At 30.0% G+C, this 12,378-nt stretch overlaps 1 protein-coding gene across 1 annotated transcript; it reads right to left on the bottom strand.

Moving 5' to 3' along the window:
* Positions 1 to 1,980: 1,980 nt before the first annotated feature.
* On the bottom strand, positions 1,981 to 3,368 carry LOC112772021 (protein EPIDERMAL PATTERNING FACTOR 2). Its single transcript, XM_025816902.3, has 3 exons — positions 3,078 to 3,368; positions 2,632 to 2,681; positions 1,981 to 2,428 (listed from the first exon to the last, which is right to left on the bottom strand). The coding sequence occupies exons 1-3, from the start codon at positions 3,175 to 3,177 to the stop codon at positions 2,234 to 2,236; spliced, it is 345 nt and encodes a 114-aa protein (XP_025672687.1). The 5' UTR covers positions 3,178 to 3,368; the 3' UTR covers positions 1,981 to 2,233.
* Positions 3,369 to 12,378: the final 9,010 nt, after the last annotated feature.

The raw sequence follows: 12,378 nt of genomic DNA, 5'->3' as shown, positions 1-12,378 counted from the left end.
AAAAAAGAATTATTTTAATTCATTTAAAAAAATTTCTTTTTTTTTTTAGTATAGTTTCAAAAGCATTCTATTAATATATTAGAGGTTTTTTTTTTTTTTTTTTTTTTTTGTCATACAACTCACAGACACATTTACACTCAACACAAGGGATTATCTAGAAACCCAGAAACAGCACATTTGAGATATGATGATGGACCAGTAAGTTAAAGCCTCAGCTGCATATAATTCTTTAGGTTTTCTTTAAATTTATTTTTTTGGTACTACAAGGACTCGAGGAGATTCGAACCCCAGTCTGGGGAAATCGAACCACAATTGTGGTACCCACTAAGCTATTCATAGCTCGCCTTCTTTTGATATTTTTATCATTTTAAGTTTGGGTTTGTGCTCTTATTTCCTCTGATTTTGGAATCAATAACTTAAGGTGGAAAACAACGCAACCTTGATCATAAGTGGCCTCTCTAACATGTGTTTTCTTTTTCTGACCAAAAAACTAAAAAACATATGGGTTTTATTTGTTCAGGCTCTCAAACATATGTTTGGTTTAGTTTTGTACTCTTATCTGGGTCATAAAAAAAATATTTAAGGACTTGTTTGGATCATTACTTTCTTAGGTCCCAAAATTAAGGTCCAATAGTTTTATTTTTTTGTGGTCTTTTCGGGTTCATATCTGAGTCAATTATTGTCCTTGTAATTTTTTTTTATCTTAACTCGGTTATGGTCCAAAAGTGATGTTTTCCGGTCCAAAGTATATATTAGAACGAGTTTCACGCGATTCTTTAGCCGAATTGGAACAACAATTTTGGTCTAAAATTGGAATGTAACCTTTGTTTACGGCTAAGAAAAGCTAGAAAAATTTTGAAGCTCGTAATAAGTCCAACTAGAATAATTGGGCCCATTCTCGCCCATTTGTTCGTATTACAGAATTTTATATGGCCCATTTTTACGAGGTACTCATAATTTTCAGGAAATGCTGATGGGCCTGAAGAATTAATTTCATGGACGTATACAAAGGGAAGTGATATATTTATTGGTGTTTTGAATTTTGATAGCTCACTTTTTTTTTCAATTACAAATTCAAAAGGATGTAGGTTTTTTTATTTTTATAAATTAAATAAATATAGATCCGCGACGGATTAGTCCTTGGCCGGTCGGGTTGGGGGATATCGTGGGCAACCAAAAAAAAATTAAATGAATATAATAATTAGCGAAATAAATAATTTAAAAAATATTTATCGAAATAAATACTCCTCTCTTATCTTGTTTGCAGTGTAAACGAGATAATTTTGCATGTATCTCGTTTACAGTATAAACGAGATAAGACTGGTGGATACGACATGTATATATTCCATTTATAGTGTAAACGAGATATAAACCTATCTTTTAAAAAAAATTACATGATAAAAGTTTGGATTATTGATATTATTAATATTTTTTATTATTTTTAATTTTTTTTAAATACATAATATCTCGTTTATAGTGTAAACAAAATATGTACATATATCGTTTACAGTGTAAACGAGACTGTAAATGAGATATATACATATCGCATTTCCTTCTCTTATCTCGTTTACAGATAAGAGAGGAGTATTTAATTTGATAAATATTTTTTAAATTATATATTTCGATAATTATTACATTTATTTAATTTGTAAAGATAAAAAATCCGATGGATGTACCATGGAGTACTGGAGGTGCCAATGATGCTAACTAATTCACTATAGTATTAATCAAGAAAATAGATTGAACAAGCCTTATAATCTAATATATAGCCAAAGCTTCATCCTACTATACAAACTCTCCTCAAATTTTGTCCTGGCTACTCACTCTTCTATTCTTCCTCATGCACATTACCAACCTCCCTAACCTATTTAATCTGCCCAAAATGGTGAAATTTCAAAACCCACATCCTCTACTTGAAAATTACAACAATAACCCTAGACTTAATTTAAAATAACCGAAAAAAAATTGCAGAGCTTAGAATTTTCGCCAAAAAGTAAGTGATAGAATTAATAATATTTGAACGAGTTAGTTAATTGTATTACTAATCTATATCTAATCGGCACGAAACCGTCTCACAATATTATTCTAACTCCCAACATTTTAAAATAATCGTTACATTTAGAATTTGTTATATTCATAACTTTGTGTATCTAGATACATTAGATTATGAATATACAAGATTTTCTAAACTGACCAGATCCTATAAAATGGAGGGAGTGACTAATATGGACAATCAATTTGAAGGTACATGGTAGTATTTCCCTTTACAAATGCATCTATAAACTATAGGGCATGACTCTGCAATTGAGCACTTGAAACTAACCATAACCCTCTTGCAAGGAAAACATGGTCCACATGCATGGGAACAATCTGGTATGGAGGATCCAGTTGAACTCTGTTCCAATACAACATCTTCCTTTGCTTCTTCCTACATAAGTCACAGGTTGTTTGGTAAATTATACAGAACCCATTAAATAATCCCATCCTATCCCATATGTCTTGAAAGCAGACAAGTGAGTTAACATAACATTATGCGCTTCATTTATTTTATTTTATTTTAAATTTGGTAATAGATTACTATAATAACAAATAAAAAGGAATACAGAGAGTAATAAAACTATTGAATTGAACCTTTTTATTTCTAATTGCTGCTACCTCTTCTTGCAAGTTATTCAACTTAACTGCAAAACCAGAGAAAAAGTTGCATATAAGAAAATTAAAAATAAATTGTAGCACTACGACCCTTTTAATAAGAACATTGTGACAACGATAAAAGGTTATTAGTTTTGTAATTCTTAAATAATATGATCCTTGAAATGATAATTCAAAGTTGGAATTTCAATTTTAAACTATATTTAAATTTTGAAATTTGTTCAACTAGCTTGAAAAATATTCATGATTTTACTATTTTATGATTTATAGATGGAATGGACTATGTTATCTCTGACTATCTAATTTTCTCTTTTATATATATTAATTTTACATAAATAATATATGGTAAAAAATCACAATTAACTGTCAACTGCGGGGAAAAAATGATAGTAAATTGGTAATTAGGAAAGGAGCATTTGACTTACCATTATTTGGAATCACCCTAAGGCTCCAACCAATGGAAACCAACATCAAGAAGATCACAACTAGGAAAAACTTGTGGGTTCCAAGTGACAAAGTGCTCATAATGTCAGCAACTACTAATAATCTCCTAACTTAACAATGACTTGGAAATTTTTTTATTCTTTTATTTTTCAATTTTTCATTACTAGAGGATATGGAGTCTAGTGAGAAAGTGAGAAGCAAAAAGCATAGGATAGGGTGTACTTTTGAGAAGGAATTGATTTGTTGATGAGTTAATAGGATTTGTGTTACACATATACATATATATAGAGAGAAATAATGATGAAGATGCAAAGTTATCCTATTAAATGAGCAATGTGGTACATCTGCTCCATTTCACATGATACACGGCCTACTTTAATTAAAGGTTTCACAGGTTTTTGTTGAGTCCTCCAATTTTGTTTTCCCTTGTTTTTTGTTTTTTTAATTCTTTTAATAAATGAACATTTGTTTGTTACTAACTATTAGAATTTTACTAATAACTATCCTGACAATATTTGTTAAGGTTACTAAAAAAAGCAAGTATCTAATATATTAAATTTTAAAATTTTAAATATTTATTTTTTTGTAACAAATTACTACTTTACTAACCTTAATTTACTAGCCTTAACAAGTAGGTTAAATGGTTAATAGAGTGATTGGTGAGCTAAAAAATTTGAATATAGATTTAAATTAGAGAATTTTATCAAAATGGACCTTCAAAGTGTATTTGGCTAATTTTAATATACAAATAATATTTTTGTAGTGTAAATATATATACCACACACCTTCACAACCTTATTTGCTCTTGAAAAGGATTTCGGATATTGTAAAGAAAATCTGTTACACATATTGTCTCTCTCAGCTTTTCACATGTTGAGCAAAGTAATTTTTTTTTTTTTTCAGAAGCTTATGAAAAGTATTATACATTTTCTCCTGCATACCATAGCTGCTTTCGAACTTTACAAAAAGCAGACCAAGTTATATACTTACACATCACTACAATTACGTATTTTGGTGAATTACATCAATTAAAAAATTATTTAAAAATTAATTGCTTTGATTGGTGATCAGCCTGTATTTTATAGAATAAAATAATAAAATAAAAAACAATCATAAATATCAAACCAAATAAGTCATGTTTTTTGTAATTGAATTTGATTACATGCTACAATATGATTGGACTAAATCCTTATAGTAATTTTTATGATTTATGTTTTTTTATTATTTTAATGTTTTAGATTCAAAATGCACGTTCCCAAGATGCAGCAATAGAGTTTAGATACTATAATAATTTTTAGATCTTTTTTAACATTGATCAAGTGAAAAGATATCATGTTAGATTTGATTTGTCATTCTAAATACAGGATTAACGGCATCGTTTTATTTTGCTATTAAAAAAAGAAAAAAAAAAAAACGAGAAGACGAAGAAGAGTTTATATAATGTGTAAAGTTTTTATCTTTGCTTATTCTTTAAAATGACCTCGTTTTTCTTGTTTAAGTGCTAAAATTAAATGATATTTAGCCCTGTATCTAACATGACAAATTAGAACTATCTCAGCATTTTATTCGTCGACTCAACTTCAGAAAAAATTTGGGGACCAATATCATATTTGGAGTTAGATTTTGATATCAGTATAGTAAATTTTAGATTTAAAAGACTAAAATAGTAAAAATCGTAAATTTAAAAGATCACTCTCGAAATTTAGTCATGCGAGTAAAAGTATTTTAATACATATCGTCATGCATAATTAATAATACCATGCTATTTGAAATTATTCTTGCAATGAAATTTTTTTTCCGATCATCATAAAAAGAATAATCAAGCTGAAGAGTAATTTAAAAAAATCACATTAGAAAATGACAATTTAAATCCAAGAGTGATAACATGACTCCTGTATTAAAAGAAGAGCATTTAGTCAAAAAAAAAAAAAAAAGAAGAGCATTTATGAATTTTGAATAATAAATTCCACACTTTTTGAGGCAGAACAGATTGGGGACTCAGCAGGCATCACTAGTAGGGCTCACCTATCAGAGGAAAGGGAGCAGAAAATGTTGGTTTGAATGATGGCATTAATTGAGACACACTTTTGATTGTTTGAGAAGTGAAAACAAATGAAGATGGTAAATTAAATTAAAATAAAAAAGATTGATGAAACTACACATAACCTGAATGTTCAGGCCAAATATAAGCTAGATTTTTTTAAAATATTTTGGGTTCAAGTAATATTTCAAAAATCGAACTGATTATCGAATTTATGAAGAAATCGAACTAATTTATATATTTATATATAAGTATATTTTTTTAAAATATTTTTTTATATTTTATAATTTAAATTAATTAACTACTAAAAAATACTAGTTCAATTAATTTATTATTTTTTATTAACTTATTCATAATTGATTTCTACCATAAACTGAATTAATTTCGTGGTCAATTTCTGGTTAATTCGATCAAACGAACTTTTATCATGAACCGAACCATAAGTACAAGTTTGATTTTCGCTTATTGTCCGCCAATTCAAATATTGATCAGCATGTGTTCGAGGAAAAAATAAATTTGTGGATAAAACACTATTATTTGAGTCCTTAATATTTGAGTTAAACTTTAATTTTGTTTTCTAATGTTTGAAATATTTTTTTATCTCACTTATTTTGCCTTATTTTAATTCTACGATGAAAATTAAAATTTTTTTCACAAAAACAAAAACACCCTTCCGCCATTAGAATTTTCTTTTCAATAACAGAACAAAAAAAATTTTAATAGTCATAGTCCTAGTAATTGTAATGATTTGAGAATAAAAATAGCAGTTTAATTTGATAAAAAAAATAAAAATAGAGAAAAAAAATATATTTTTGAAAGAAAATTTTAATTTTAATTAGAGAAAAAAGATAGTACAAAATAAAATGTTTAAGACAAAACTAGTAGGACGTTTTAAATGTTCAAAATGAGATTAGAATTTAGCAGAGATGTTAGGAAATAAAACAACTTTATTAGATAATCAATAAGGGGTGCAGTTAAATATATCCAACTAGCAACTTTTTTTTTTATTTTCTTTTTAGAGGGAATGTGAATTTAAATTATCATGAGAAACATCTAAAATCTAACGGAAAAAAAAAATCCAATGTCTAAGAAAAAAATTTAAACAAATAAAAATAAACATTCAAAATCATTGTAAAAATAATATCCAAAACCTAATAAAAAAAATCTAAAATATCACAAAAAGAAATATCCAAACCTAACAAAATGAGATATACAAAATCGGTTTAAAAAAATCCAAAGCCTAACAAAATGAGATATCCAAAAATATTGAAAAAAGAACATCCAAAAACTAAGAAAAGAAATATCTAAAACTATTAAAAGAATCCAATCCTAAAGAGAAGACACATATAAAAACATCCAAAACATATAAAAAAGACACATCCGAAACCTAGGAGAAAGAAACATCCAAAACAAGTAACAAGAATCATCCAAAACCTACAAGAAGAAGAACGCCATTGTAGAAAGAATATCCAAAACCTAATTAAAAGAAACATCCGAAAGACAACAAAAAGAAATATCCAAAACCTAACAAAAATGAGATATCCAAAATTATTTTAAAAATTAAAAACCTAACAAAATCAGACATCCAAAATTATTAAAAAAAGAATATCCAAAAACTAAGAAAAAAAACATAAAAAAGAATAAAAAAAGGAGAAAAGAAGAAACATTCAAAACCTAGGACAAAAGAAATATCCAAAACTGGTAAAATGAATCATCCAAAAAGAAGAATGAATCCTTCTTTGTCATCCACTACGCGGACCACAGCGTCGTTGGTGGCAGACGAGCGGCGAGCCTCACTTGATGGTGTGCGGTGCGTCGCCGTGGTGTGATCCATGATCTTCTTTTGCGCCTAAATGCGTGTGGCTTTGCAGCGTTTGTAGTGGAGGCACCGCGGCAACCAGTGGCGGGAGAAAGTGGTGCGACAATGGTATGCGTGATGAACGGATTTTTGACGGTTTAGAATTCTCAAATGAAATCTTGTTGCAAGTATAGTTTCTAAACCAACAATAATCCTTTCATACAAAAATTTATTTGTCACAAGTAACAAACCCCTAAAATTAATAATCAAAGTATTCAAACCTCGGTTCGTTTTCCCTAGGAATTGCAATAAAGTGTTCTTGTTATTGGCTATGAAGTATGTTTTGGGATTTTTGGAATAAGAAATAAGAATTGTAAATTGCAAAAGAAATAAACTAACAACTAGAAAAGCTCTTGGCAAGGTATGAGAGCGAGAAGTCCTATCCTAGCTATCCTTATCAATTGTGATGAGAATTGTCCATTGCTCCCACTTAGTTAACCTCTAACTATGAAGGAAAGTCAAGTGGATGAACTAACTTGATTCCACAAGTCCTATCTTAATCTAGATGAAAGACTAGCTTTAGTGGTATTCAAGTCAATTAGCAACTTCCAATTATCAATCAACAAAGGAATTAGATAACTCAAGAGTCACTAATTATTCTACTTAGGCCAAGAGGAGAAAAATCTACTCTGTAATCCAACCAAGCATTTTATCAAACACTTGGGATGCATAAAAGGAAAGTAAATCAAATTGCAAGAATTATAAATCTACAACTACTAATTGCAAGGAATTAAACAATAACAAAGCAATTCAATAATAAAGGAACATGAATCATAAATTGCATTAAAGGAAAATAGAAGAACAAAAGTGCATCAACATAAAAGTAGAGAATTACAAGAATTAAATGCTAAACTAGAGAGAGAAAAGGTAGAAGAAGAAGAAATTGCAAAGAAAAAGTAAATCAAGGCATGAAATTAACCTAGATCTAAGAAATTCTAATCTAGATCTAACCTAATCCTAATTCTAGAGAGAAGTGAGAGCTTCTTTCTCTAGAAACTAACTTTCCCTCCAAAACTAAACTAAACTAAACTAATTGGTCACTAATTGGTCCATCCTTCTTCAATTTTTGGGTTAAATAGCATCAGAAATGAGTTGGATTGGGCCCAAAATGTGAGATATATTTTCAAAATATGTGAAAAGCTATGTTGAAGAGTTACATCTCTTCATAGAGTTGTGACTTAATCAAAAGTTATGCCTGTTAAAAGGTTGCAACTATTTGAATAGTTATGTCTGTTGAAAGGTTGTAACTATTTGAAAAGTTGTGTCTGTTGAGCACGTAGCTGCATGTACTCCATCTCTATAAATTTCTCTCATTTCATTATTGCTAGGGAATCCATCTCAACACTTTCTTTATGCGCAAAAGGAAGAATAGAGAATATTATTCTATAAATTATCATTTAGTGTAAGGCTTGACTATGTGAGTGCATAAACAAGTCAAGTGTTCTTCATTGTATCCTACAGAAAATTAGCCAGTAACCTATTTTGCACACCATTGTATATTGGTAGGGGCGAATTAAGCCTAAAGAAAAGTGTGTGTAACACACGCCTTGAAGAATTGCGCTATTTGATTCACTATCCCCTTCTCTCTTAACTCACAATCTTTAGGCTTAATTATTCACCAATAAAACAAAAATGGTCACCGCATCAATTAAGGAGATGACGTCGAATTTTGTTAAGTTAGAAAGATTTGATGGTGGAAATTTCATACGATGGCAAAAGAAGATGCAGTTCCTTCTCACAATATTAAAAGTGGCATATGTTCTTACCGTACCAAGACCACCAGAAGTTGAAGGGGAGGCCATTGCAGAAATACGAGCCAGGCAAAAATGGGACAACGATGACTATATATGCACCGGGCACATACTCAATGGCATGGCTGATGCACTATTTGATGTCTACCAAAATATTGCGAGCGCAAAAGAATTATGGGACAAATTAGAGGCAAAATATATGGTCGAGGACGCAACAAATAAGAAATATCTTGTCACTCGCTTTAATAATTATAAGATGGTTGATGGTAGATCTGTCATGGAACAACTGCATGAAATTGAGCATATTTTAAATAATTTTAAGCAACATAACATGCATATGGATGATACCATCATTGTATCTTTAATTATTGACAAACTCCCTCCATCATGGAAAGAATTCAAAAAAACTATGAAACATAGAAAGGATGATGTTTCTCTTGAGCAACTAAGTAATCACCTTCGTCTTGAAGAAGAGTATCGTAAACAAGACGATATTAAAGAGCAAAGTGCTCATGCTAATCTTCATGTAATGGAAGATGAAAAATCCAACAAGCCCAACAAGAAGAGATACCGAGATTTTAATAAATCTCAAAGTAACAATGGTGATTTCAGAAAAAATAAAAAGAAAGGAAATTGTTTTCATTGTGAAAAACTAGGACATTTTAAGAAAGAATGTCGTTTCTTAAGAAAAAGAAAGAAAAGAATGACACAGCAATAAAAGATAATCTTATTGCTGTAATTTCTGAGATCAACATAATTGAAGACACTGGATCATGGTGGATAGATTCTGGTGCAACTCGACATGTATGCGAGAATAGAGATTTTTTCAAGACATTCAAAGAAGAGAATGGGACTATTCTGTCCATGGGAAATGCATCAACTGTTCAAGTAATGGGCAAAGGAACGGTGGAACTTGAATTCACTTCTGGAAGAGTACTGACTCTTACTAATGTATATTATGTACCCGAAGTCAGAAAAAATTTAGTTTCTGTTCCTCTACTTAACAAGTATGGGTTTAAGTCTGTATTTGAAGGAGACAAATTTATTCTGTCTAAGGGTGGAGTGTTTGTGGGTAAAGGATATCTATGTGAGAATATATTTAAATTGAATATTGTAAATACTATTAATAATAATAATGTTTCTGTTTATATTGCTGAGTCCTTTGATTTATGGCATAATCATTTAGGACATGTTAATTTTCATAAATTAAATGATATGATAAAATATGATCTTATTCCAAAATTAATTAGAAATTCAGATGTATGTACAACTTGTATGTTAACCAAGATAACAAGACTTCCTTTTCAAAGAGTACAAAGAAATTCAAAGTTATTAGAATTAATAAATTCTGATGTATGTGATTTGCATGGTTGGCCTACTATAGGTGGAAAGAAATATTTTGTAACTTTTATTGATGATTTCAGTAGATATTGTTACATATATTTGATGCATTCTAAAGATGAAGTCTTGGATAAATTTAAGATTTTTAAAACTGAAGTTGAATTACAACATGAAACCTTTATTAAGTGCTTAAGGTCTGACCGTGGAGGAGAATATTATAATCCTAGTTATTTTGAGTCCACTGGTATTATTCATCAAACTACTGCACCATATTCTCCACAACAGAATGGTATTGTTGAAAGAAAAAATAAGGTGCTAGAAGAAATGGTTAATGCTATGCTATCTTATTTTGGTCTAGCAAAAGGTTATTGGGGTGAGGCTATGTTAACTGCCTATTATATTTTAAATAGAATTCCTAATAAAAGGAATAAAATAACTCCATATGAACTTTGGAAGAATAAAAAGCCTAATCTTAAATATCTTAAAGTTTGGGGCTGTAGAGCAATAGTAAAAGTTCCTGAACCTAAAAGAAAGAAATTAGGAGAAAGAGGTATAGAATGTATTTTCTTAGGATATGCTGAGAACAGTAAAACTTATAGTTTTGTAGTTATTGAATCTAATGAATCATACTCTGCTAATACAGTTATTGAATCAAGAGATGCAATTTTCTTAGAGGATAGATTTAATTCAACTCCAAGACCTGAAAGTAAAATTCACTTAGAAATAGAAGAAAATGTAGAAAATAAGCCCGTTGAAAATATTGAACCTAGAAAAAGTAAAAGAATAAGAAAAGCAAAGACTTATGGACCAGATTTCTTTATGTTCCTTGTGGAAGGGACAGGAGAATCAATAGATAGCATTGCACCTATATGCCTTCATATGGAAGGTGATCATGAGACCTATGAAGAGGCTATAAGGTCTCGAGATTCAGATTTTTGGAAAGAAGCAATACAAGATGAGATGGACTCAATAATGAGAAATAACACTTGGAAATTAGTGGATCTTCCTCGTGGGTCAAAAGCCATTGGTTCTAAATGGATTTTCAAAAAGAAAATGAAAGTATATGGAACTGTTGATAAGTGCAAAGCACGGTTAGTTGCTAAGGGGTTTTGCACAAAAAGAAGGAATTGATTACTTTGATACATATGCACCAGTAGCAAGAATTGCTACAATTAGAGTGCTTATAGCACTTGCTTCAATCTTTAATTTTGTCATTCACCAAATAGATGTTAAAACAGCTTTCTTAAATGGTGAACTAGACGAAGAGGTGTATATGAAGCGACCTGAAGGATTTATAGTTGCTGGTCAAGAAAATAAAGTGTGCAAATTAGTTAAGTCTTTATATGGACTGAAACAAGCCCCTAAGCAATGGCATAAAAAATTTGATGAAACTATTCATGCTAATGGATATAAAATAAATAAATCTAATAAATGTGTGTATAGTAAAGTTAAAAATGGTAAAGGTATTATGATTTGTTTATATGTTGATGATATGCTTATTTTTGGTACTGATTTAGAAGAGGTAGAAAAAACTAAACATTTTTTGTCTAGTAATTTTGATATGAAAGATATGGGAGCTGCAGATATAATTTTAGGAATTAAAATTATTAGAGATGGTCATAATTTAGGATTATCTCAATCTCATTATATAGAAAAAATATTAAAAAGGTTTGATGAGTTTGAAGGATATTCGGTGAGTACTCCTTTTGATCCAAGTATTAAATTAGTACCCAATATAGGTTCGTCTGTTTCACAAATTGAGTATGCAAAAATAATTGGATGCTTAATGTATGCTATGACTTGTACTAGACCAGATATAGCATATGCTGTATGTCGCTTAAGTCGGTATACAAGCAATCCAAGTAAAGACCATTGGCATGCTGTCCGAAGAATATTAAAATATTTGAAAGGAACAATAAACTATACTTTGTTGTATAGTGGTGAACCTTCTGTTTTAGAAGGATATACAGATGCCAGTTAGATAAGCTATACAGAGGATCACGCATCAACAAGTGGTTGGATCTTTACTCTTAGTGGGGGTGCTGTTTCTTGGGGATCTAAGAAACAAACTTGCATAACGGACTCTACAATGGCTGCAGAATTTGTTGCTTTGGCAGCAGCAAGCAAGGAAGCTGAATGGCTTAAAGATTTATTACATGAAATTTCAGTTTGGCTAAAACCAATGGCACCAATCTCTATACATTGTGATAGCCAAGCAACATTATCAAAGGCTTATAGCCAAGTCTATAATGAAAAATCTAGGCACATTGGAGTAAGACATAGCTATGTTA

The sequence above is a fragment of the Arachis hypogaea genome, chromosome 18, assembly GCF_003086295.3.
Source record: "Arachis hypogaea cultivar Tifrunner chromosome 18, arahy.Tifrunner.gnm2.J5K5, whole genome shotgun sequence".
In the NCBI taxonomy this organism is placed as follows: domain Eukaryota; kingdom Viridiplantae; phylum Streptophyta; class Magnoliopsida; order Fabales; family Fabaceae; genus Arachis; species Arachis hypogaea.
This window is presented reverse-complemented; position numbering and strand designations above follow the sequence as displayed.